Source organism: Oryzias latipes, chromosome 10, assembly GCF_002234675.1.
Source record: "Oryzias latipes chromosome 10, ASM223467v1".
Classification (NCBI taxonomy): Eukaryota; Metazoa; Chordata; class Actinopteri; order Beloniformes; family Adrianichthyidae; genus Oryzias; species Oryzias latipes.
In genome coordinates this window covers 10,993,276-11,018,670 of record NC_019868.2, presented here as the reverse complement: position 1 = coordinate 11,018,670, position 25,395 = coordinate 10,993,276, and the positions used below count along the sequence as shown (strand labels likewise).

Below are 25,395 nucleotides of genomic sequence, written 5' to 3'. Positions count from 1 at the left end.
TAAACAGATGCTCGACAGGAAGTGGGGGCGGGTTTACTCCACGCCAAACGACTAAGAGGTGAATTTTTAAGAAACCCCTGCCACTCTCCAGAAACTATGTCCTAGAAAACGACAGTTTTTTTTTTTTTGGATGAAAACGGCATAATCATACTTAGAAGACCACTGGGAACGCTTTTAAGTATATCAAACACTGAGCAGACTGGGAATTTTAAAAAAAGCCCAATTAGAGATGCAATATTCTCCTGGAGTTGTGCGCAGTGTTGAAATTTGGAGAATGGCTGCTCAACAATTTTTTGTGAGAAATTTTTTTCGTGCATTTGAAAGTCTTTAAACATGGTCTCTGTTTTGACACCCAAGATTTGTTTTCCACTGATGCAAAATACCATAGAAGCGGGCTCAAGAACCTCTAAACGTCAGTGTTGTGAGTGGGTGGAAGACAAATGTATGAAAGAAAAAACAAATGAATATAAGGCATGTCACACATTGTCTTTTTTATTATTTCAAAGTTTCTTTGACTCGGATTTAAAAGTCTAGTACCTCAACGTGCCTCTCCAGCTCCTGCAACAGGGTGGGGTATTTGTCGAGCCTCATGAAAGGCTTGCTGAGGCTGGTGGTCAGGTTCAGGATTCCTGGAGAACTGGCTCCCTGGCTTTCCATAAACTTGTCGAGCTCCTCACTGTTACACAAACACATTTTTATGCACCTTTAGAGGGAACATAAAGTTATTTATTGGGAATGAACAGAGCAGTCTGAAGCCCTTGAGTATTAACACATTTATTATTAGATGTTCTTTTCAAACATACATTTAACTGAACTAGCAAAACTTGTTTGGTTGAAATTAGATTAGAAACACTAAACAAAAATCCATAATTGTGGAAATCTACATAAAGCATTTCAATCATGGCTAAAGTAAGACACTGGTTTAATAGTAATGAATATTCACAGCCTATTCAATTACCTGATGGATTAGATTACAAATTTGGGGAAGAATTTACAATGGGTAAATTAAATAAGTGTATAAAAATGGAAGAATACTTCAGGGGACATCAGTCATTTTTAAGTGCCCAGAAAAGCCCAATATTTAAAACTAGAACAAAACTACAAACAAAAATGCAAAATAAATTTTTTCAACTTTTTTAAGTTTTACACCAAAACATCGAGTGCTGCTATGAAATAAATAATAGAATTGCAGCAAAATCAAACCATAAATAACGTTATCAAATTCATAAACAAAACTGTTTGTACTGCAAAGAGGGTTAGAAATCTCAAAATTATTTTACAAGCATAATCATAATACTTAAACAAAAATGCAATAAAATAACCTGCATAAAAATCTATGGTGGCATACAGTCAAAACAAAACTTAAGGTGAAAAATTTTACTGACATAAAAATTACTTCACACAAATGTCCATTTTTAATGTAGGAATCTTATGTTTGCTGCTCTTTTCTCTCTGTTATTCAAATTATTCTTTATTTTATGGTTAAAGTAAAGATTTGCAAAGTTACAAAGAACACAGAATCATTTATGTAAGAAACAACATCATTTTGCAACAAATAACTGTATCTATAACCCACCAAATAGAAATGAATATTGATAAGCTCTTACTGATTTATGCTTCAGTAAGAAAGAACATACTAAAGGAAAAGGAAGTAGTGTTCCATTTCTCTAATATAATCTGTAACAGCGTTTAAACAGCATTTCCTGTGGTATCAGCAGACTGTAGATTTTATTGCTGCTGAAAGTTAAAAAAAAAGGATCGCACGCTGCTGCTCGCCACTATTAAGTTGCTCATGAAATCGTATCATTTCACATAACATGACAATTTTCCTCCAGCTTCCATTGAAAGCAGTGTCATGCACGCTTTTCCACAACTCACAGCTTCGACCAAACAGAATGCTGCAGCAACGCGGCGTGGCAGCACTGGGTAAATTACAAGTGACATGACAAGGACGCTACGACTGAAACGCGACGCGCTCGCTGTGAAAGAAAGCCTCGCTTTGCTTGTTAACATAACCACAACTTTATATATCCTGTCAACAGTCAACTTCCTGTGTGCATTCTGAAGAGTGTGCATGAGGACCCAGACAATTATTCTCTACATTGCTAAAAATCGTCATACCAGCTCCACTAATATTACTGATATGAATCTTTTTCCCCACAGTATTGACAGCTAAACTCACATCAACATTAAGAATAGTGAGAAGGGATTTGAAGGAAACTTTATTCACGTCCTGAACCTGCATAAACTAACTTTAGCGTGAAATATGTCAACAAAGCATCACTCTGACACCTTGTGAACTGAAGTGTTACTACAGGCTGGCAAGACGACAACAATTAGTTCTTACAAACCTCAAACATCAATAAGATTAAACACCTTTAACAAAAGGAATACTGGAATGTTATAAACTGCTTGAGTTTATTCTTTTAATTAGGTTTATTGGAACATTTTACACACTTTTGTTAATTGTTAATTGATCAAAAACCAGTCAATCTCATTTAAGACATGTGATTTAGTAATCAAAAATCTAGTACTACAGATGCAAATTTGAACGTCAGAAAACGTCTCTTCCAGGTGAAGTCACCTGACCTCATGGGGGGTCTTGTTCTTACCTGTGGTCTGTCAGGATGCAGACAGCTGAGGGATGGCTGGAGCAGTAGGTTAGGTAAAGGTTCTTGATTTGAGGCATGAGGTTCAAATAGCAGGCTGCCACCCTCTGCTGCCCCTCTGGGACTCTGCACATTGAGAGAAAAGGCGAGAAGGCAAGGTAGAGAAATATTAAAGGGTTGGGAAACAACATAAAACGACATTCTGTCATGCTATCAATTTACTTGTTTGAAATACTAGTACTTCTTTCCTGTCCTGAAAAGGGTCTGTCTGGATCAACAAAACACAATCCTGGGCTCTAAAATGTTACTTGGAAATGAGGGGGTGTAAGACCAAAAAGAAGCTGGCTGTTCACTGAGAGCCCTATCCAAAAACATTAATGGGAAGTTAAATGGAAGGACAACCTGACATAAATATGAAGCTCATTCAGTAGATCAGTGAGTTCCATGAGGACTGGACTGCTGTTAGATCTTTGAGAGCCACAACGGACACGTACATCACAACATGGACTTAAGCTGCTGCAGTCCTCACGTCAAACCACTCATGAACCACAGACCGAGGATTTATCCCTCAATTCAAGAGAAAAGGAAACAAAACCATTCCTTGGGATTCCAAAGCCATCATTTGGAAGAGCAGCAGAGGGGCACAGAATTTTCCTGAGGTTTAGTGTTTCCTCAGTCAGCCATGTTCGAATGATACTTGTCATCTACTGCTGCTGCTCCATTAACTGTACAGTGTGTTCCAAATTATTACTCAAATGGGATTTTTTTAGGATCTTTCTTAATTATCAATGCAAATGAGAATCAGCATAATTTTCAAGTCACTAACCATTAGAGTATATATTAAATGTTTTTGAACAAACCTAAAGATAACAGTATTTGTTTCTTTCAATGCACTGTTCCACATTATTACGCACAACAGTTCCATAACGTTTGATAGATTCAAAAGAATTGAAAATGGTAATTTGTTGAATTTTTTGCATTACGAAATCATATTTACTTAAACCAAAAGCTATTCCAATCAAAAACATCTTAATAGGTCAAGTTACATTTGAACATAGGACCCCTTATCTTGTAGCATCTTCCCAATTCTTGCATCCATTGAACTTGTGAGTTTTTGGAGAGTTTCTGCTTGAATTTCTTTGCAGGATGTCAGAATAGCCTCCCAGAGCTGCTGTCTGGATGTGAACTGCCTCCCACCCTCATAGATAGTTTGCTTGAGGATGCTCCATAGGTTCTCAATAGGGTTGGGGTCAGGGGAAGATGGGGGCCACACAACCAGTTCATCTCCTATTCTTTCAGTAGCAGCCAATGATGCTGATGTATTCATTGCAGCATGAGATGGTGCATTATCATGTGTGAAGATGATTTTGTTATGAAAAGCACTGTTCTTTTTTTTGTACCACAGAAGAAGGTGGTCAGTCAGAACCTCCACCTACTCTTCAGAGGTTATTTTCAAACCTTCAGGGACCCTAAAGGATCCGGCCAACTCTCTCCACATGATTCCAGCCCAAAACATGACTCTGCCACTTTATTGCTGACAATGCAGACTTGTTGGGACATTGTGGCCATATACTAACAACCCAATACTCCATCCATCTGGACCATTCAGGGTTGCATGGCACTCATCAGTGAACAAGACTGTTTGAAAATTGTTCTTCGTGTATGTCTTTAACCACTGCAGCCATTTCCGCTTGTTAGTGTTATTTATGGGGTGGCCAATCAGAAGGTTGACATCTAAATACAAGCCTCTGAAGGATCCTACACCCTGATGTTTGTGGGACTCCAGAGACACCAGCAGCTTCAAATATATCGCTGCTGTTTTGTAATGATATTTTAGAAGGTGCTCTCTTGATTGGATGCATTTGTGTGGCAGAAAGCGTCATCATCCTGCCTTTATCTCTACAAACCCCTCTGTGCTCCGAATCAGCCACAAATCTAATATTACGATGATCACGCTTCAGTCTTCATACCTCGTCTAAGGCACTTAACTATTTCAGGCTTTTCAGCAGCAGAGATCCTTTTTCTTTCCTATATTTATTGAAAATGTCAGTCTACTTAATAATGTGGAACATCCTTATTTAGTAGTTTTTCCTTTAATTGAACTCACCTTGCAAACTAATTATCACAGGTGTCTGGCATTGATGTCAGTGATCCAAAGAGCCCCAGGACATAATATAATCCATGAGTGTAATTAAAAAACAAAGAATGACATTTTTGACCCTTATATACAATCTGGACGCACTGTATTTTATCAGGCTCACAGTTAATGCAGTCACCTACAAGGAAGTTTAGGAGTACTTTATGGTTCTCCCTCCTGACCTGCTTTATGGAAATTATTGTTATTTTCCAGTCTTTGCACCTGCCCATTCTGCTAAAGCAATCAGCTCCTGAATTAAAAAAGCTTCACTGAATCATCAAATCTATGAATCCATTGTCTTTAAACAAAAAGAACTGCTTTCTGTTAGCATTAAATGCAAGAATTAATACTGTTAGTAATATTTTGAATGGAATTTTGAAAAAGAAATCAATATTGAATCAAAATCAATAAATAAATCTAACCAGGCATTTTTTTAATGAAATCATGTGATACCCAACCCTTTGCAGCAGTTCATGCAAATCTAGAATATTTGTTAATTTCATATGCTCTTTTCTACATGACTTACTTTGTACAATCGTCTAAAGCTGAGCACAGGTCCTGCTGGAAGGTGAGAATCTCTTCCAGGTTCCCACACAGGGTGGCGCTGTCTGCACTGGGCAGCCTAAACACGTAGATGTTTGCATAAGCAGAGAGAATGAGAATCATGAAAACATGACAAATCAATGGAAAGGTGTAAAGCAGGGAAGTAAAAAACAAATATGTGCTGGAAGAAAAAAGACAAACATTTAGAAAACTATTTATTGACAATCAGTTGCGTCCTAGGCAGCCATGATTGGATGTGTTTCCTGTTTGTGATGTTGCTCTTACTTGTCGCAGGCTTGTAAGGGTCGCAAGTAACATGTCAAAACTGTTTGCAGTTCTTTGACAAATTCTCGCTCATGTTCCAAGATATCCTGGACCACCTGCAGAAGCAAATCGAGGGGATTTGGTAACTGTTGTCAGAAACCAGACATGCACAGCGTTATACTGCACTATAAAACCGGCATCAAACTAGGCCAAAAAGGAAATAAAAACTGTAATCCTTTTTAACTTTTTTTTATATGTTAAATTTGTTTTATTTCTATAAAAGGATGGAAAGTAATTTAGACAGTATTAGGGATACCATGAAAGAAAGAAATGAATATATGAGAATAAAGTCGTAAAATTATGAGAAAAAAACTTGTAATTTTACAAGGACATTTTTTTCTTTAATAAACAACCTTATGCCGCATAAATTATGACATTATTATGGTAAATTCTCAAAGTATAACTTATGAAATTATATATTTTAAAATAAATATTTTTCTACCAATAATTCTACAATCTTTTTTCCTCATCATTTTACGACTTTATTCTCGTAAAGCTTTGATTTTATTCTCATACATACATTTATTTATTTATTTTTTAAATGTCCCTAATTCTTAAACGTAATAATATGCCTGATGAAAGATCGAATAAAAAACAAACGCTGAAAAAAACAATTATTAAATATAAAATATATTAATAAAAAAACTTAGAATGATTCATATCGTAAATGGGGTAGATGTAGTAGAAAACATTAAAATAAATGACATTAAAGTATCAATTATTAAGCTGTACTCAAAAATTCATAAGATACACATTAAAAATAAATTAAATAAATAAATTATTTTGATTTTTTAACAGAACTCACCACCATGTAATAGTTCTTGGTCAGCGGAGTCCCTTTAGGAGACAATGGCTTTTCTGAAAGAAACAAACAAATAAGATCAAGTAAGTAATAATTCACACAACAGCCACATATCCATGATCATTTCTGGATTTAACACTCAAAATCCGGCTTGTTGTTTAATAAAAGGATTTGTACTTAAGTCTCGGAGGCAGCACAGATCCACTCACCACAGGGTTTGACCTCGCGGACGTAGTTACTGGGAAACCAGCCTGTCTTGCCGTTGAGCGAGCCCTCCCACCATCCTCCTTCCTCCTGCCGCGTCACCAGGATCACCTCGCCTTTGTTGAAGGACAGCTCGTCCTCATTGTTCTGCTTGAAGTTGAAGCGGGCCTTTACCATCAGCTGTCCGCCACCGCCGTTCTCCGACATTTCCTGTTCAAATCATTTTTGAGCAAGATAAGTTACAATTAGACAACTGATCGGTGAACTTCTGACTCGTCAGTGTCAGTCTTCTCTGGCCAAATGTTCTCACATGTAGACACACTTGTTAAATTATCGCTACAGCCATACAGTTATTCTTGGATAATTACCAGATAATTGTCTAAAAAGGTGGAAGGAAGTACGAGGATTTCAAACAGTCAATCTCCCCAGCATAGCTTTAACTGTTAAACCACAGCCAACACATCAGAGCCTCCAACAACTTGCTGTAAACTAAAGCAGCAGTGATGCATGGACTGTTAAAACACCTTTTATTCAACATTTAAAATTCACCTCAACTGGATCAGATGCAATTTTTTCAACAGAATAGAGCAAAAGCTTAAATACTGAGTGTTGACCGTTAGTCTTTGGCTACCACACATCTGAAAATACCACGATTTGCACATTAATTACGGTACTTGGAAAAAATATGTATATATTTTAAACTATTACTCTTACTCAAGTATTTCTTCTGTTGACTACTTTTTACTTCTACTTGGGTAACCATATTTCATAGCAAAACTACTTTTACTTGAGTAGAAATTGTGCATACTCTACCTGCTTCTGTCGTTGCACTGACACAGTAAAAATGTACCGTGAATCCTTCTGTCCCACTCGTGTCTATATCACACAGTCAAACTGGTCTGGACACTAAAAGCCACCTTAAGACCACAATTATTACTGCTAGAAGCCATGAATCAAAGCTGTTCTGAAAGTGAAAAGTTAATGACACTGTCTGGAAAGAGACAAGTCCTTTATTTTTTTAAGTGGTGTACACTTCGATAGACTGTGATAACTCACAGTATAAATGAACCCAAATAAATTAGAACAAATCCATTCCCAAGAGTAGGAGAGTGTTATGCTTTGCCTTTTTTAAATCGCATAGGGAGTTTACAGAATGCTTTGTTGAACTATGTTTTGTTGTCTGAATGCTACAATCTATTCAAATAATCTTTGTGGAAATATATTATTATGGTTTTATGTGTGTAGGAATAGATTAGCCATAAATGGTCAGAATATACTATACCACTGATTTGGATTGTCTTCTTAGAGAGCCTTTGGATTTGATGGAGCCCTGTGTCTGTAAGGAAGTCGCCTGGTTAGGGGAAGACGATGCAGACTGTGGACATCTCTCAGCAGCACAGTCTGCAGACACACAAAAACATGTGTTTTTAGCATAGACACACACCATCATCATCCTCGCCCCCACAGATCATGCATAAGGACACACTGGGAGAGCGGACGGCTAGGTCATGACTCATCCGAACACTGTTCATCACTGAAGGCCAGTGGGCACTCGAAGGCTACGCATTTCTAAATCCACAGCGACTAATCAGATTTGATCAAAACAGACGTATTCTGTCAGAAAAAGCAACCTCTGAGTAAACAACCCTAGATGTTAAAAATGCGAGGATTTCAGTTTCAGAACATAAAAAACTCATGAAAAATGTAGGTTTTGTCTTCTTAGTTTTAGTTTCAGTTTGCTTTTATAAATCTATTCTTGAATTTCAAACTCATAACTTGCTAAAAATATAGGCAAAGTGTTCAAAGAAATACATCAATAAAGCAAGAAAACAGAGAAATGATCCTTAAAGAAAAAAAAACATATTTACATCGTATGAATATCCCTTGCTTCAAAAATCAAAGGGAATATTCTTTACATTATTAGCTTGACTATTAGCTTCTTTGACATTTATCTTTGTTTAAATTCTAATTACTCTATTTTCCGGACTATAAGTCGTTGCGAAGTATAAGTCGCACCAGCCCAAAAATGCATTATAAAGTAGAAAAAAAACACAGATAAGTCGCACTGGACTATAAGTCGCATATTAACGGGAAATTTATTTGACAAAATCTGAGACCAAGAACTAATAACTTTCACAACCTTATATGACACAATCATAGCAGAATGTTTATCTCATAATTTCACAGTAATTCTTTCTCAAACTTATTTATTTATTCCTTTCATGAAGCATCATTGGCCAACTAATACTCTGTTTTCATCCTGTATTTGTAGAAACAGTTGTCATTTTTTATTGCATTTCTGAATCTATGAAATCATTGAAAAATAGAATATTATGTTGTTAGCCTTCAAGATCTTACTGTAAAAAAAAGGTTTGCTGATTCTCTGAGTCACTTAACATACTCTTAACACTTAACATACCTCAAACATCAAATTGACCCAGAAACATCATCTCTGTTCCTCACAAATGAACATAACAGGAGGGTTAACAACAACAACAATTTATTTCTAATATAAGTCGCTGTGGAGTATAAGTTGCATCCCTTGCCAAACTATGAAAAATAATAATAAAAATAATCAAATGACAATCATTTAATTTCAGGGGGTAGAACAAAAGTCTTCTGTTTTTGAAAAAGTGGGTGTTCTAAAAAAAAAAAAACACTAAGGTGGTGGTACCAATGATGGCTGCTGACAAGCTGTCATTTCTGCCAACTGCTCTTCTTTTATGTCCCTGAGGATAAATTGTGGGTTTATTTAGCGCATTGCTTTAATTAAACAAAATAGGATGGTTTTGAGAATGAGTCCAGGCCACTGAATCTTACTCAACTTCTGAGTTACTAAGCCAACACCATTTTAGGGTTTCCATTGTTTTCGTTTATTGAGCAAGTCAAAGATAGACTTCCAGGTGTATTCTGGGTTAACATACTGCTGCATAACCAAAGTCATCTTCAGCTTTATCACTGATAGCAGAGCCATTTTTCATAATTATTTTCTGGTAGAGAGAAGACATTCTCGTTTCATTTACAGCAAATTATATAGTTACTAAAGCTATGTGCTACTCCAGACTATCACACTTCCACCACCATGTTTCAGTGTTTGTGTTTTTTAATATAAAAGGCTCTATCAGATGTTTGCTAAAAGTTTCTATCTACAGTTAAATCTCATCAGACCACAGCTGTGTCTTTAAATGCGAGTTGAGTTTTTGAATTCTTCTTTGGGTCATTCCCCCCCCTAACTCTGTGTTATTGGTAAATTGTAAAATTGACCTTATTCTGAGGCAAGTGAAGCCTGTAGGTCTTTGCATGTTGTTCTGGGTTCTTTAATGATGCATTTGATGACTCACTTTTTTTAGGTCGTCTGGTCACTCCAGTCCTGGGAAGCTCCGCTTTGTCTCAATTAGTGGAAAATATGGTTCAGATAAGTCTCAGAAGCTTTTTAATAGCTTTGAAACTCTTGCGAAACTCACGTCATCGTATTTGTTTTTTGTCCAGAAATTCTTTAAATAGTGGCATTCTGGGGTTTTTTTCTTTTCACATCTATCTATCTGACATTTTGTTTTGCTTCTCTGTCAAACAGATTATAATCCATCAGAAAATATGGTTACTCACAGTTTATCCATCTCGTTTGTACTTTTTTTATTTTTTTACCTTTGGTGAGGGGGAAAACATTTTTCCCCCAAATAAAAATCCTGTCACTTTAAACCTGTTTGTGGATGGGGTATCATTGTACTACATAAATTTTTTTTTCAAAAGGCGTGCAAAGGCAAAAGCAAATACAGGGGAGAAACCAAATTTTTATAATTTATGGCTTAGACATAAAAAAAACAAATGTGATCCAACTGTCTTTAACTGCTGTCTAATACTAGTTAGCCAACTTTATGTGTGCTATAAGTTTCATTTTTAGGGGCTAAAATGTAAAGAAAATTGAAAATCTGATTTCCTTTACTACAGTTCATCTTCTCCTCAGCCGCGCGGCCCTGCAGGGAAACTTGGATCCATGCATCAGCTGCAGCCAGCTGTTGCCCAGCGGACAAACACTAGGTATCCATTACGATGAGAGGATTTATGCTGTACAGTGACACATGGAGACGCTGCAAATCTCTGAGGCAAATGCAGTCCCAAGACAGAAAATAGTTTGATCCAAAAGGCTTTCATTAGGATCAATTAGGCGTTTCATATTAAATTAGGATTTAAAGCTAAATACTCTACACGCATTTACCAAAAGGAAAAAAAAGCAGGAACACTTCTTCTTTTTACAGCGACAAATGTTTGGCTGGAAAGAGGCAGATGATTAGGAGTTGGCTTCATCTGCCAGAAATGCCAGAATGATTTACAAAAGCCTTAGTGAAAAGAATGAAAAATGGCACCGATGGCAGTGACAGGTGAAGCTCATGGATCACACACTCTCCATTTTTTACACAGCGTGAAGCCTAACAAGCCCATGTGTCAGCAAAAATCTGCGGTTAGCTCTTTATATCTAAGGATATAATATTCAAAGCATTTAAATGAAACAAACAGCTACACATGCACCACTGAATAAAAGCAGCCCTTTGTGCTTTTTTGTCTTTGCTATAAACTACCGGTAGCTTATCCACAATAGCAGCTGCTGCTGCTGGCATGCCTAAGCAATGAAAAGTAGGTTTTAAGCTCTAACATTTGACCTCACGGCATTTCATTGGATGACATTTAGAACAATGGGCATTAATTAACAAGATCCTTATTGGTGCCATTTTTTTGCAAAACAGGAACGGCAGGAGGGAATATCATGCAGCCCTCCAACTAGTCCAACCATGAATTAATCACAACTCAACCCAGATCTCTCTGAAAGGAAATCTAACCTTGATGTATTATAGGTACTACTTTTTTTTGTTACTCATTTGCTAAATGCAGATTTTGTGCTGAAAATGTGCAACTGGTATCATCTCAGACCAAAACCACTTTCTGATGTGTACAAGGGAATGAATTCAGGAGAAAAAATAAACAGCATGTGCTGACAACCAAGTGCAAGTTAGGACATATATGCCACCACTTCTACAGTGGGAAAAGCAGCAGGTTAGAACACCCTTAAAGAACTGATATGTAAGATTTCAATGCAGTAAATCAACTTTAAAATCTTTATTTAAAAAAATAAACTGTTTTAGATTTGTAAAGGGAAATATGAAAAGAATACAAATGGAAACAGTATGTGAGTTGACCCTAAACAAGGATTTGGAAGAAAAAAAAGACAGTGATCAAAGACTCTAACATTCTATCATTTGATTTGTTTTCTTTACCATTTTTTTTACTTCACTTATTTTTTGGTGCTCAATCTAAATTTGCAGAGAACAGAAAATATTTCAGCAAGAGATGCATGTGAGGAAACATGGAACACAGCATGACACAAACACATACTGCCATGCCAGCTGTCCATCTGTTACACACTATCCTTTATTGCAAAGGTCTAAAAAAAATAAATAAACAAAAGGGCAACATCCTCCAAATCAAGCAGATAGGGATTTAGGTAGAAGCAAGTCATCCAGCAAGGGTCAAATTCACTGTTGGGAAAAAGAGCTTCACTCTTACCTTGTGTAGCAAAATTGAATGCCATCAAAGTAGCCAGAACTTTGCCGAAATTCTCTCCAGTATATAACCACTCTGGTTCAAAGCCCTGGATGGACAGGTAGCAGAGAAGAGGATGTTAGAAACCAAAAGCTGCCCTTTATAAAAAGCTTTTTTATCTATCTATCTATCTATCTATCTATCTATCTATCTATCTATCTATCTATCTATCTATCTATCTATCTATGTACATGGCCTGTTTTCCGTCATTTTTCAGTCTTTAATAAAAGAAGGAAATGGCGGGCCATACTCATCTGTGGTTCCTGTCCACTTTCCTTTACACACTTGCACACTCACTGCTTGCCTAATCGGTCCAAGACAGCTATCTTCTTTCCTCCTTTGGCTAAGGTTTCACATTTTAAATAAAACATCTTAAATATAGAGTTTAAGTAGTATAAACTGTGCTGTGTGCAGCCTCTGGGCAATGTTCGACCAGTATGGCGGCCAATATGAGGTCATCCCAGGATCTATATAGCTGTTATAATCCACTTTGTCTGTCTTTTTTCTTTATTAATCAACAATAAGGTGGTTCATGTGTAATTTATGTTTGTTTAAAAATTGGAAATCGGAATTTTGTTGCATAGCTAAGAAAAACAGAGGGAAAGACAGGTAAGCCATGTTTAACAGAGACAATCTGTGATTAAAAGTGTGATAGTTCCCATAAATATTTGTCTTCTTAGCATCCAAAAAAAAAAAAAAAGAATTCTGACCAGTCCATCTTTTCTGGTGAATATTATGCAGTAAAAAAAAATTCTGAGGCTCAACAAAAGCAGCAGTCTTCCTTTTTTTGTCCTCGCAGAGCAGAAGTGAAAGCAGAATGGCTGCTGCTCTCTTTATGTATGTAGTAACTTGGCCTACAGGCACGGTTTGCTTTAGTAATATAACAGAAAGAATAAGAAAGAAAGAAAAAGAAGAGGAAAGTATGCTCTCCCCGAATGACTGAAAGATATTTTCTGGCTGATACATTTGGCAGAAGCGCTCCACAGACCTCTGCCCATGACCTACTGGCTGACTGCGAAAGGTCTAATTATGGGCTAAAACCGAGCTGGTGAATAAGAGCAAAGAAGACCTCTCAGACATAACAAGCCAGCTGGGCAAGCCTAGTAAACCACCGGAGTGGACCAAGCTGGGCTGACTCGATTAACGCTTCAAAGGAATCATTTCTGGGCCTCTAACCAGAGCCGATTATTTATAAAGTTGAGGGAGACATTAATGTCTGCTGTGGTAAAAACAGGCAGGCTGGTAGAGAGGTAAACTCCCAACATCTGTAAGCAATTCGCCTGGTTTCTTGTTCAGCAATAGAAACCTGCAAAAGGTACCTAGAGGTCTTTACTGACAATAAGCACTATAACAATAAAATAAAATTAAGAATTTATCAAAAAATAATACAAATAAATAAGGATTTTGACCAGCAATCCCTGGTAAGTGTGAGTGACAGCCTAGAAAGTGGCTCACACAACAAATACCCAAACACAAGCAAGAGTTGGTCAAATCAGACAGAAGACCTGCAAGAGATTCCAAGGACAGAGTAAACAGGTAATAGTGATAAAGGTCAAAGGTCAGCTCCTCATGTCTTTAAGGTAAAACAGGCAAAAAGAAGTCCATCAGATTCACCTTACCTCTACTTTCAAGGACGAGCATCCTCTTAAAAACTCTCGGATGTTGGAGATGCATTCCGCTTCAGTTCTTGGTTCTTGAGAACACTATTATAAAACAAAACACTAGATAAATAGAAAAACGTCTAGTATCTAGCTTTGGTGAAGCAAACTGTTTATCTGATACGCACCTAGCAGACACGGTTTTCATTTCAATGCGACTTAGAAGCAAGTAAAGTGACATGTTTATAATCCCAACGTGATATAATAACATACTTGAAAGCATGACTACATTTCTCCTTCATTTTCTACTTGCATTTTCAAGCCGTTACACCAAACAAATGTAAAGAACAACTTGTTTCACCAAAGCTTCCGGCCGCTTCCCCAGATTTCAAAATAAAATATGGTATTTTATCAATAAAAGTTACAGGCGACTGTGACATTTACATATTTTTGGGGGAGGGACCGTTTTTATTTTTGAATGTAGCAACTTGTCAGAAAAAAAAACACATGTATTAGAGCCGTAAGATGCAAATGTGGGCAACTTAAAAGTGTTGCTTCCGGTTGCGTTCTGCGTCTTTACGCTAGTGGCGGCGCTTTGCACTTTTTTCAAAGGGGAGGTCGCACCGGGAAGAACAGCCGTTCAAGAGGAAGTGACGACCTACATTTGCAACTGTTATCACTATCAACTTTGCCATCTTTGCGTTTAGCATAAGTTATGGCGCGTCTTTTCCAGTTTAAAAGTCTATAATGTCATGTGTAATACAAATAAAGTACCACGCACGCTCACACTTATGACATTTGCCGCCCTCCGTGCTCTTGAAGTGTCAAGTTCGTCGTATTTTGACAACATCTCTCCACACCGACCCGCTCGCGTCAAGAATGCGGAACAGATTTTTTTTCCACACGTACAGAAACAACTCCCTGAAAAGCCAGCGCGCGTGAATCTAAAGTGTTGCTAAAACTTCGAGATAAGCACGCGACATAAAGGAACATTCGGTGGTAAAATGTGTCGGCTGGGGGACACACACACAGCAGCAGGGCCGTCTGCAGGGACAACTAAGTTCCTGTCAGTATCGCTTTCGGCGAGCCTATTCCTTCTTCTCCACCAGAGAGCCGTTAATTTGGTGCCATTTGTCCGGTGAACTCGACGTCTCACCTTGGGAGTGAAGTCGGGTATGAGGCGCTCCGTGAGCTTGCACAGGACGACCCCATCCTTCAGGGATGCTTTTAGAAACTCCTCCGGGTCCGCTATGTTCTTTTTGGGCGAGCTGAGCACCCCCAGCGAGATCAACCACGTTACCGTCTGCTCCTCTGGATTCATAGCTCCGCGGTCCTCCTAAAACTGCATCGTTAAAAAAAATATTGAAGCTGCTGTGCTACCCATCAACATGCAACTCACATCCGCACTTCTGCTACAAGTTAAAAAAAAAAAAAAGAGGCAGTTGGCGGAGGAGGACGCGGCCACTGCACGCTACCCCTACTGGCAAACAGGCACCTCGACAAGCAGAGCTTCCTCCTGCAGAGCAGCACATCCTTCAAGATGCACACAACCACTCGTGATTGATGGAAATCAACACATCACATTAAAATTACCAGCCTTTTAATATATATATATATATATATATATATATATATATATATATATATATATACATATATATATATATATATATATATATATATACACACATATATATATATATATATACACACATATATATATATATATATACACATATATATATATATATATATATATATATATATATATATATATATATATATATATATATATATATATATATATATATATATATATATATATATATATATATATATATATATATATATATATATATATATATATATATATATATATATATATAGGAAGTTCAACCATGACTCCCTTTCCTTGTACTTTAATATTTACTATTATAAATATATATGTATATAGAAAGAGATGAGGCAAAACATTTTTCCCTCCAAAATCTTTATTAAGCCCAACTGTAAACTTCATCAAAACTTTAACTTGCTCCTCTTTCTACAAGTTCTTCCACTTGATGCAGTCCAGCCCAAACCTCAAGAGAAGGTTCTGCCAGGACCTGGAAAAAACAAAAACAATCATATTTTAGTACTTTGTTTTAAATCATTGCGCTTTAGCTCATTAACTTCAGATAAATATGCAGCAGTTACAAGGATAAGTAATGGAGTGGACGATGTCACTTTGTTTAAGGCAGGGTCCACCTAATATTTTTAAAATAAGAAGAGCTAGAACCCAAAACCCCCCAAAAATCAGAAAGCTACATTTACAACCAGTGCTTCAAATAACAGCAATTAAGTGTTGATTAATTAACACCATTATTTTTACAGAGTAATCCAATTACTTTTTTTGTTATTATACAGTTACTGCAAACCAAACACACCAGCAGCTGGTGTTGTGTCAAAGTATCTGAAGGGGAAACTGGGAGAGTTAAGTTATTATGATGGGATAAAGGAAGTGTCATTCTTCATGGTAGCCAACTGGAGACTATGTTGTTTTCCAACACAAGGCAAAACACTCATCCCACACACAAACACCAAGCAGGTGGAAAAGCTGCAGAAATAGTGAGTCCAGAGCAGAACTACTTACAGAATCCTGTCTCAGGTTTAGATTTTGATGTTAATTAAATAGTTACTATAAGAACGTTTTTCATTATTTTAAAGGTCTGCCCTAGCGCTCTTGCCTCACAGCAAGAAAGGCTGCTGGTTCAAATCCCGGCTGGGGGACCTGAAACAGAACATCAATGGGTGGAGTGTGCATTTTCTCCCAGTGCATGTGTGGATTTCTCCGGCTTCCTCCAACAGTCCAAAAACATGCTTCATGGGTTAATTGGTTACTCTAAATTGTCCCTGGGTGTGAATGTGAGGGTGTGCGATTGTGGCCCTGCGAAAGACTGGCGACCTGTCCAGGACGTCCCCTGCCTTCACCCACGAGTGGCCGGGATAGGCTCCAGCAGCCCCGTGACCCCAAAAGGGTTTAGAAGATGAACAAATAGCAGAGAGATTGATGTGTTCCAACTTTAGCAGCAGATGATGTTGATAAAAATCACCATAATCAAGAATAGGAAGGATGGTTGTTTGCACCAGTTTTCAGCTTGCAGAGAAGGAAGGTGAGGGAGGAGTGCATTCTGTAGAGAACACGCATTTTTGATTTAACATTTAAAACATCTTTTGGCTTTTTTTCCACCCATGGAGGACATGTATAAAAATCATTAAGCTCAAAATTGCATTTCTGAGTACAGTATTTCTTTAATCAAACGTGATTCAACAAAAAAAAACAGAAAAATGGTGTTTGAAAAAGAGCTTATTTCTGTCATTAAGAATATGCTGGGTGGGCCCCAAGCTCCCTGCTCCGCTTCATTCTGATGCATCCACGTGTAGACGACTAGATCCACGTACGTCTTCATTTTCCTCGTCTGATCTGGCACCTGGCTCAAAACTGCATGACCGATAGCTCCAATAATGCTCGGCATTTTTGTTGCAACTGTAATATGTTGGGGTTGAGAGGGGCTGTAAGCTAGTGGGGGAGAGTGTCAACAGATGGGTGCAGGCGTGCTTACTTTGCGTTTAGTTTGACCATCATTTTTTTTTCCACAGGACAATGACCCCAAACACACCTCCAGCTGTGTAAGGGCTATTTGACCAAGAAGGAGAGTGATGGGGTGCTGCACCAGATGACCTGGCCTCCACAGTCACAGCACCTGAACCCAGTGGAGATGGTTTAGGGTTGAGCTGGACTGCAGAGTGAAGGCAGAAGGGCCAACAAGTGCTAAGCATCTCTGGGAACTCCTTCAAGACTGTTGGAAGACCATTTCAGGTGACTACCTCTAGAAGCTCATCAAGAGAATGCCAAGAGTTTGCAAAGCAGTAATCAAGTCAAAAGGAAGAACCTAGAATAAGACGTATTTTCAGTTGTTTCACACTTTTTTGTTATGGAATTCCACGTGTTAATTCATAGTTTTGATGCCTTCAGTGTTAAATCTACAATTTCCTGTAGATTATTTCATGAAAATAAAGAAAACTCCTTTGAATGAGAAGGTGTGTCCAAACTTTGTCTGTTCTGTGTGTGTGGGGAAGACAAGAACCATACGCTCAATCTGATCAGAAGTTGACCAGCCTACCTTTCCACTAATGCTGCCAATTTTTAATGGCCAACTTTGATTACAAAGAGAATATTGGAGTGCAGAACAAACCTTTTTCTGTCTGTTCGTATGCTGTATGTATATGTGTGTGTATATGTACTTTCATTTACTCATTTCAACTGATATGTACAACCTGATCACAAGAAAAGGGTCTTTTTTTTAAACAGCAATGAAAATCTTTTTTCCATGGTAACTAGTTACTTTTTTATGAAGTTATTTACTTAAGTAAATTAGTAACTATTACTACTTTGGAATTAAGAGTATTTCACTAAGTGATTTTTTTTAAATCATATTCCCAATACTGCTTACCACTAACATTCCCAAGGTGGTAAAAATGGATCCAGACACATCCAGGCAACACAACTCCAATGGAATGCTAAGACGTTTCCATGAAATAGCATTCACCCTGCAATGGAAACACAGCATCAACAAATTGCCCTTCAAGAAAAAAAGATATTAGAAATGTGCTGTATTAGAATAATTAAGTGTACGGTAATCCTTAATCCAACTGCAAACTTGGGGGGATTGTTTGTTCCAGGCGGGCTGTTAGGTTGAGGTCGTTGATCCAGAGGTTTCCAGTTTTTGAATTGGCATGCTAGTTGGAAGGGTTGATTCTGAGCAGTGGGCCTCAATGCATTTTTGGTTTTAAATATTTATCCAAAAAAAAAAAAATCCAAGATACAATTACTAATAATGTAAAGATTCTACTTTATTTTTTTTTCTTGTAAAATTTTTCATTTTGAAGGCCTAATTGAAAACAAAAAACAAAAAAAAGGTTTATAAAGCTGATTGATAGAAGAAGGGTTCTGGTTACTGCAGAAAATAAAATTTAATTGATGACAATTGACTAAAAAAAAAGGTTAAATTCAGTTGACCTTTTTCTTTGTTCCACGATGCACAAGATGTCTTGAATGTCACCTTCTGAGTGGAGCTTGCATTACACGATAACGAGAAACTCAATTACAGACGAGAAACAAAGGTTTGCTTTGCTTACCAGCTGTTGACTAGCAGTCGAGTTGCATTTGGTTGCCTTTGGTTTTGTCGCTGCATGCCATCAAGTGGCTCTAGGATGATGGATCCATTTCCATGGAAACTACATTAGAACATGTCGACAGTAACATTTTTCCTCATCTTGCAGACAGCATTGTCCAGACGGAACCACATGTGTTCAATAATGAAGTCAGGTTACTTCCAGTCTAGCAGGGACAGACCCACCTTTGCATTTTGGAAATTTTCGATCAAGGTTGTGTAGTCACTTTACATTTGTCCGTTGCATTTTGAGGTTGGTCTTGTGTTGAAAAATCCATGAGCTGATGCCAAGATACAACTAAAAGCTTTATTAGGAAAGCCACATGAAGGGGCATTGCAGATTCCAACAGCCAAGAATGTACAAAAAAAACTAACATTTGGAAATTGTGCTGTGACATCAACATTTAACCACTAAGGGGAAAAAAAACCACATAAAAAAAATAAAACTGATTATACAAGTCAAACTTTGCCCCTTATTCCACATTTGCTAACATGGCTGCTTTGTGAAAATGAAGACCAACGTTTGCCTGTTTGTTATTTCCAAGTCCGGTTCAGTATCTGCTGCGAGCTAATCCTCTGTCAACTCGACTGCCACCACGGCCTCCACGCGGCCCTCCACGGCTTGAACTGCCATACGAGTCACGAGGGGGGTAGCCTCTATCCCCAGGGGGGGCTGGGCCCCTTTCCTGCCTCCCCATCCGCTCGCCACGGTTAGGGGGATACTGGTCACTCCGACTGCTGGGATAACTGTCTCGACTTCCATAGCCGTCCCGAGAGCTGCCGCCATAGTCATCGTAACGACTGCTTCCACTGCTTCCACCATAGGATGGTGGGGGGCCCCTTGAAGGTGGGGCACTGCGAGAGTTACCTGCAGGGTCAATGGTTCAGGTAATTGGAAAGGTTCAATTTATACATTTTATTGCACTCGGAGGTGCTCATTGTTTAGATGCCATGTGTAATTCCTCCTCTACTGTTATAGATTCAATTGAGCATGGATAATTTTAGTTGGTAAGTGCAGCGCATATCCAAGCACAGGAGGAAAAAAGTCAGTGCTGTTGCCCATTTCAGCATGCCACTGATCTGAGATGCCATTTTCCATTTCAAGTTCCAAGTGAAGGGAAGGTTGGTTTTCAGACTTGACGCTTTTTGGTGGTTACTCCTTGAGGGAGTACTTTGCAAGGCAACAGCTAATAAACAACTGATACTTCCAAGACATTTGAAGGCTCCTTGTAGTAGAAAACTTTGCAAATCACATTGAGTTGTTCTTTTTTGTGTTGACATAGCCATAGACTTAAACTCTGGAACAAATTCAGATTTGTAAGAACCTACAATAAGTTTCAGGTTTGTGCGCTGGTCAGGAAAGTCCTTTGAGGTGTGAATTTGTTGGTTTTTGTAGCTTTTGGAAGGTGGCGGTCTGATTAACTTTGGTATTCGGTTGACTCAATGTTGTGATCCTTTCTGATCTATCGTTGGCCTGTGGAATTGCATCTTACCGTAACCATCGTATGAATCTCTGTAGGAACCACCGCTGGGACGATCCATGTAGCCTCTTGGGTCTCGCCCACCTCCATAACCATCACGGTCACTAGAAAACAACGATACGTTCCATGTAAAAAAATAACTGCACCCTTCAGTACCAAACCCAGTTGTCACACGCCTGGGTGAATGAAATTCAATCTCCTCATTTGACCTTTGACCTCACAGAACCATTTGGTGGTTTAACCCTTTGATCGCAGATGTTACAGTGATGACATTTTAGCGCTAGTGGACTTTGGATTACCATAATCATCTAAGAGCGTGCTCCATCTGAACAATTCCATCAGTTTCTGAAAACTGAGACTTTGGGATATACAGTCAACATGGAGTCATTCCAATAAATTTTACTTGGAATCCCCTTTGTTTACTGGAAAGACGGACATAGCGGTGAGGAAAGCAGAGAAGACCGGTCAAAGGCAGCATTTACAAGACGAAGAAAACAAAGAAAATATCACTAAGACGATCATTCTGGCAAGAAGAGGTAACAGAGGTTGAATTTCCAGGTTGACTACAAAAAAATGTTACCTGTTCAATTATATTGGTATTGTTTGTCCTTTTACAATTCGTGAAATTAAATGTCAGTCATTTTCTGACACTTAATCAAAGAAAAGGCAGACATTTACCTCCCTCAACGCCATTGTTTCAGTGCACAACCTCCAAGTTTCAGGGCAGACACTATACCTCTAAACCACAGAGATAGAGGTAATAGTCATACCTGTATCCTCTGGACATTGACCCGTAATCATCCCGGGAACTGGAGTAATCCCTGTAGGAATAGTCTCTAGGAGGAGGTCCGTAGTCCCTCGAGTCTCTTGAATTATAATCCCGACTGGAATAGCTAAAAAACAGAACCGTTTAATGAGAAACTGAAAAGTCATGTTTATTTATGATATTTTACCTTTCAGCAGACATGTGCAATTAAACTACAACTACTATAATTTTTAAAAATCATATGCACCATCTTTTGATAATAAAAAAGTATACTAAAGACAAATTTCCTACCTGTCTTTGTAGTGGTCATCCCTCGGTGACGGATAATCGTCCCTCCTGGACATGGAGTCTCTTCGGGGTGGAGGACCATAAGGATCTCTGTCCCTTGACATGGGGGCTGGAAAATGCAGATGAAAAAACAAACAACTGATCAAAAATCAGCAAAAACAAACAACCATCAAATTATAACATGAATTGTACGAGAAAAAAAGGACTGCCTTAAGCAGAGTACCGACACTCACGCCTGCCCATGGGGCCGGATGGTGCAGGTCTTTTGGGTGGGGGACCGCCATTACGAAGTGGAGGGCCTCGTTTCAGTGGAGGGGGACCTCTTGATGACATCCCTTTGAAGAAGGGATCCCCACTTCCTGGACTGTCATAGTAGTCTAAACAGACCAGACATGTGATATTACATTGAAGTAAGAAAAATGTTCACTTTTCCTAAAATCATTTTAGCTGCCCTGATTTCTTACCCCTGGGGGGACCCCTCATGCCGCTAGGACCTCCCCTGGAACCACGGGGACCTCTTGGTGGACCCCGACTGCGGGAGTAATTGGATGGGGGTCCACGTCTACCAGCGCTCTCAAACTGAGGCTTTGTAGCTTGCTCCACTTTGATTGGCTTGCCATCAAGAGACTTTGAGAAAAAGACAAAAAGATTTCATGCGATGCCTTCAAAGCAGTACAAAATGTGAATCGGGGGAGAGGAAATACTTACCTTTCCGTTCATCTCGCGAGCAGCATCCTTGGCATCAGCAGGACTTTCAAAAGTAACAAATGCAAATCCTCTGGATTTGTTTGTTTCACGATCCTTCATCAAAATAACTGAAATGTTTCAAAGAAGAAAAGAAAACAAAAAAAATCAATATCTGAATTAATTCAGAGATTTTTCTCCTCTAAAGCTTAAAAATGTCACAAAAAAACAAAGTTTCCTCGATTTCTAATTAGGTTTCCTCATTTCGACTGAAACACTGCTTTCTGCTCAATTTAAACTCATAACTTGTTGACCCGAGCAGCAAGAAGGTCCAGACCCTCAAATTGATAAATATTGGCCTGAGTGATATTATACGATAATAATGTATGAACATAATATAGAAAGGACTTATTAAATATAATACATTTAGAAAAAAATAATGTACGTTAGCCAGATTTTAAATGAAGATATCTTTTAGCAGACACGAGGTATCATTGATTTTTTGCTAACAGCAAAAATAACATTTAAAGAAAAAACCGGCCAAACACGTTTTTTGTGTATCAAAAATTGTATCATAGCCATAGTTTTTAAATTAAGGTTAGGAGAAGACAGTCTGACTCCCACCTTCAACAATTCTGCCATATTTGCTGAAGTACTGCTCCAAGGCCTTCTCGGTGGTCTCCGTGTTCAACCCTCCGATGAAAAGCTTTCCTGGTCGGTCTGCCTCTGCCATGATGATGCCGAAGAACTCTCTGCCTACAACGGAACAAATTGTCGTTACAAAAATTAGTATGGAATGAAGTTTGTCGAGATTCTTTCAGCAGATTACATTACAACCGAAAGGAGGACCAAGCAGTTAATACACAAAATGGCGCTAAAAAATATGCAACTAGTACTACATCTCGGCTAAATTGAAACTCACCAGCACGTTGATGTAGCTGTTCAGATGGAAATGCACAAAATATTATGGGAGGAAAAGGGAAACACTATATTTTGATTACGCAAAGCAGAACCGTACAAAGAGTAAGAATACACCAGGCCACCTTGCTGTGCAGCCGCAGACGATGATCGAAAAAAAATATGGCTCGTCTTCTTCGCATTTTACATCCTCGTGTTCGTTCACTTTAAAACAAGACGACGAGGAGATTTGAGCTCGTTGTCGCCCCCTTGTGGACTGGAGTGTCACGTGAAAACTTGACATACATACATACATACATACATACATACATACATACATACATACATACATACATACATACATACATACATACATACATACATACATACATACATACATATTGGGCTTGCTTTTTATCTAAAATATTTGCTACCTATTCAAAAATGTTACTCCTCTTCTCCTTATACTGTGAAATTAGAATGTCTTTATTTTTTTCTTTAATTTCTGAATATTAAACAGTTTTTGAGCTCATTACTTAACCCGTTTCCAAGTTTAGTGCCACAAATGGACACAATTTTTTTTTACAGTTTTAAATTTAAATAGGTATTCTTTACTTTTTCAAGTCCATCGGCCACTTTACAAGCTTCAGAAATTGTAATGTAATTTTTTATATGAACTCATTGAAACATAAGATTATGAAATCTGGAAAGCATGGGAATAACATTTCAAATTGAATTTAGATTCATTTCTAGCTTACTCAACTCTTTTCAACAACTTGGTTTTATTAGGAAAAAAACGTAAAGTACAGAAACAAGTTAATTTCTCAACGCCATCTAGTTGCCCCCTTTCTGTTGATTTAAAGCAAAGGTTCTCCAAACAAAGATGGGATTATGCAACTGAGTAACTCTGTCAAATCAAAAAGATCAATAGGTCAGGGGAATTAAATACCACTGGCTTAAAAGGATTACTTTAAGTAAAAACAAGCAAAAAAAGTTCAAGTTAATGTGAAATAGCAAATAATTGATTTCTTGAACATTTTAATCTGAAACTTTTCTTCAACTCATCAACCAAATTTTTTTCTCTTCAGGACGACAAAATATGATTTAGTTTACTGTGTAACTACACCGTTAGGATGTATTATATTATGATCCTCCTCCAAGTGGATCCACTTGCATCATATTTCCAATAAAACCGTTAGTGTTTAAATGCCTTGTATCGTTTGTTGTGTCATTTCAAATTGTATTATGGGATGTGTAAAACTGAATTCAAATGTGCACATTAACCGGTTTTAGAGTTTACTTTTTAAAATGCTCATTTATCAGTCCATGAGCAACCTGAACTTTATTCAAACAAGCTTTGTGCTAAAATACATAAATGCATTCATTTCAAGTTGAAAGGTATGGTGAAAGGAGTGGTTCTTAGAAAAGAGCTCCAAACGGGATAGTAACTAAGACCTCCTGAATTTCAAGTTTGACTAGTTTTTTACATGAAACTCTAAAGAAGACCTCGTTAGTTTTCCAAGTAATAAAGTAAACAATCTGTCATGTTGTGAAAAACAAAAAAAACTATTGTAATTAATTCTGATGATGGAAATTTGTAGGTCTACTGAATAATGCATTTTATAACATTTATTTAATGTGAAAAAAAATGTTTTCTATTAGTTGCAAAGGCAAACACTTTAATAGAATAAATGTTGCAAATTTAATGAACAGTTAAGAGACACACACTAATGGGCTTGACTCTGAGTCAAATGAGGATCACCCCACCTCTTACATTAGAGGGGTGGTTGAGAATACAGAGGTCTCTATTTTAGTTGACTCAGGTGCCTCTGTGTCATTGATTAGCGCCAACTTTCGAATGTCTGTTCCTGCCCTACGGAGCCGACCCCTCAGGAAGAACTATGTTGAATCACGCGCAGTAAATGGACAGATGCTGGACACCTTAGGCACCATCACAGTGAGTTTTCGCTTAGGCCCCACCTGTTGGCAGCACACCTCTCCCAAAATAAAAGATCCAGGAAGTTGGTTACAGTAACATTGTTTGCAAATCTCCTAACACTCCTACATTTCACAAGACTTTGGACTTTCTGGTTAGTTAATTAATTATTTTAGACTTTATTTGAAGTTCTTGAAGACGTTTATTCTTCAGGATTAAAGATACGAATAAGGCTGAATTAAAGACCACACCATCACATCCACGGTGTCAGTCTCCCATCGCTTCCTGCCTATCAAAATAAATGTTTCGTGACATGATTGA

At 37.9% G+C, this 25,395-nt stretch overlaps 2 protein-coding genes across 7 annotated transcripts in view; both read right to left on the bottom strand.

The window, feature by feature from the left end:
* The window catches only part of arhgef6 (Rac/Cdc42 guanine nucleotide exchange factor 6), a 30,156-nt gene extending 14,864 nt beyond the window's left edge, over positions 1-15,292 (bottom strand). The window contains exons 1-10 of one of the 3 annotated variants that reach the window (XM_011479956.3): positions 14,969-15,292; positions 13,834-13,917; positions 12,179-12,263; positions 7,902-8,020; positions 6,625-6,829; positions 6,419-6,471; positions 5,575-5,669; positions 5,273-5,368; positions 2,613-2,735; positions 538-676 (exon numbers count right to left, since the gene is read on the bottom strand). In XM_011479956.3, the coding sequence (XP_011478258.1) occupies positions 538-676; positions 2,613-2,735; positions 5,273-5,368; positions 5,575-5,669; positions 6,419-6,471; positions 6,625-6,829; positions 7,902-8,020; positions 12,179-12,263; positions 13,834-13,917; positions 14,969-15,133 (1,164 nt within the window). In that variant the 5' untranslated portion in view covers positions 15,134-15,292. Of the gene's footprint in view, positions 1-537; positions 677-2,612; positions 2,736-5,272; positions 5,369-5,574; positions 5,670-6,418; positions 6,472-6,624; positions 6,830-7,901; positions 8,021-12,178; positions 12,264-13,833; positions 13,918-14,000; positions 14,249-14,968 lie in introns of those variants that run through there. The other 2 variants (XM_004073194.4, XM_011479957.3) reach the window with 2 other exon arrangements.
* Positions 15,293-15,785: 493 nt separating this feature from the next.
* rbmx (RNA binding motif protein, X-linked) lies at positions 15,786-23,347 on the bottom strand. 4 transcript variants are annotated; one of them, XM_023959043.1, is made up of 11 exons: positions 23,164-23,347; positions 22,866-22,997; positions 22,266-22,372; positions 22,022-22,184; positions 21,785-21,934; positions 21,561-21,666; positions 21,274-21,396; positions 20,516-20,607; positions 18,303-19,890; positions 17,412-17,552; positions 15,786-15,914 (listed from the first exon to the last, which is right to left on the bottom strand). In XM_023959043.1, the coding sequence occupies exons 2-9, from the start codon at positions 22,972-22,974 to the stop codon at positions 19,574-19,576; spliced, it is 1,167 nt and encodes a 388-aa protein (XP_023814811.1). In that variant the 5' UTR covers positions 22,975-22,997; positions 23,164-23,347; the 3' UTR covers positions 15,786-15,914; positions 17,412-17,552; positions 18,303-19,573. The 4 variants fall into 4 exon arrangements, with proteins under 4 accessions (XP_023814811.1, XP_023814812.1, XP_020562113.1 ...); XM_023959044.1 differs by having other exon boundaries at positions 17,469-17,552; XM_020706454.2 differs by lacking the exon at positions 17,412-17,552.
* Between the last annotated feature and the right edge of the window lie 2,048 nt (positions 23,348-25,395).

What these genes read in the sequence shown, in the direction of transcription:
- rbmx (XM_023959043.1), bottom strand. Translation starts at nt 22,974, where the DNA reads ATGGCAGAGGCAGACCGACCAGGAAAGCTTTTCATCGGAGGGTTGAAC. An exon ending in CTCGCGAGATGAACGGAAAG is followed by an intron (nt 22,185 to 22,265) that starts GTAAGTATTTCC and finishes TTTTTCTCAAAG; the next exon opens with TCTCTTGATGGCAAGCCAAT. An exon ending in GATGACCACTACAAAGACAG is followed by an intron (nt 21,397 to 21,560) that starts GTAGGAAATTTG and finishes TCTGTTTTTTAG; the next exon opens with CTATTCCAGTCGGGATTATA.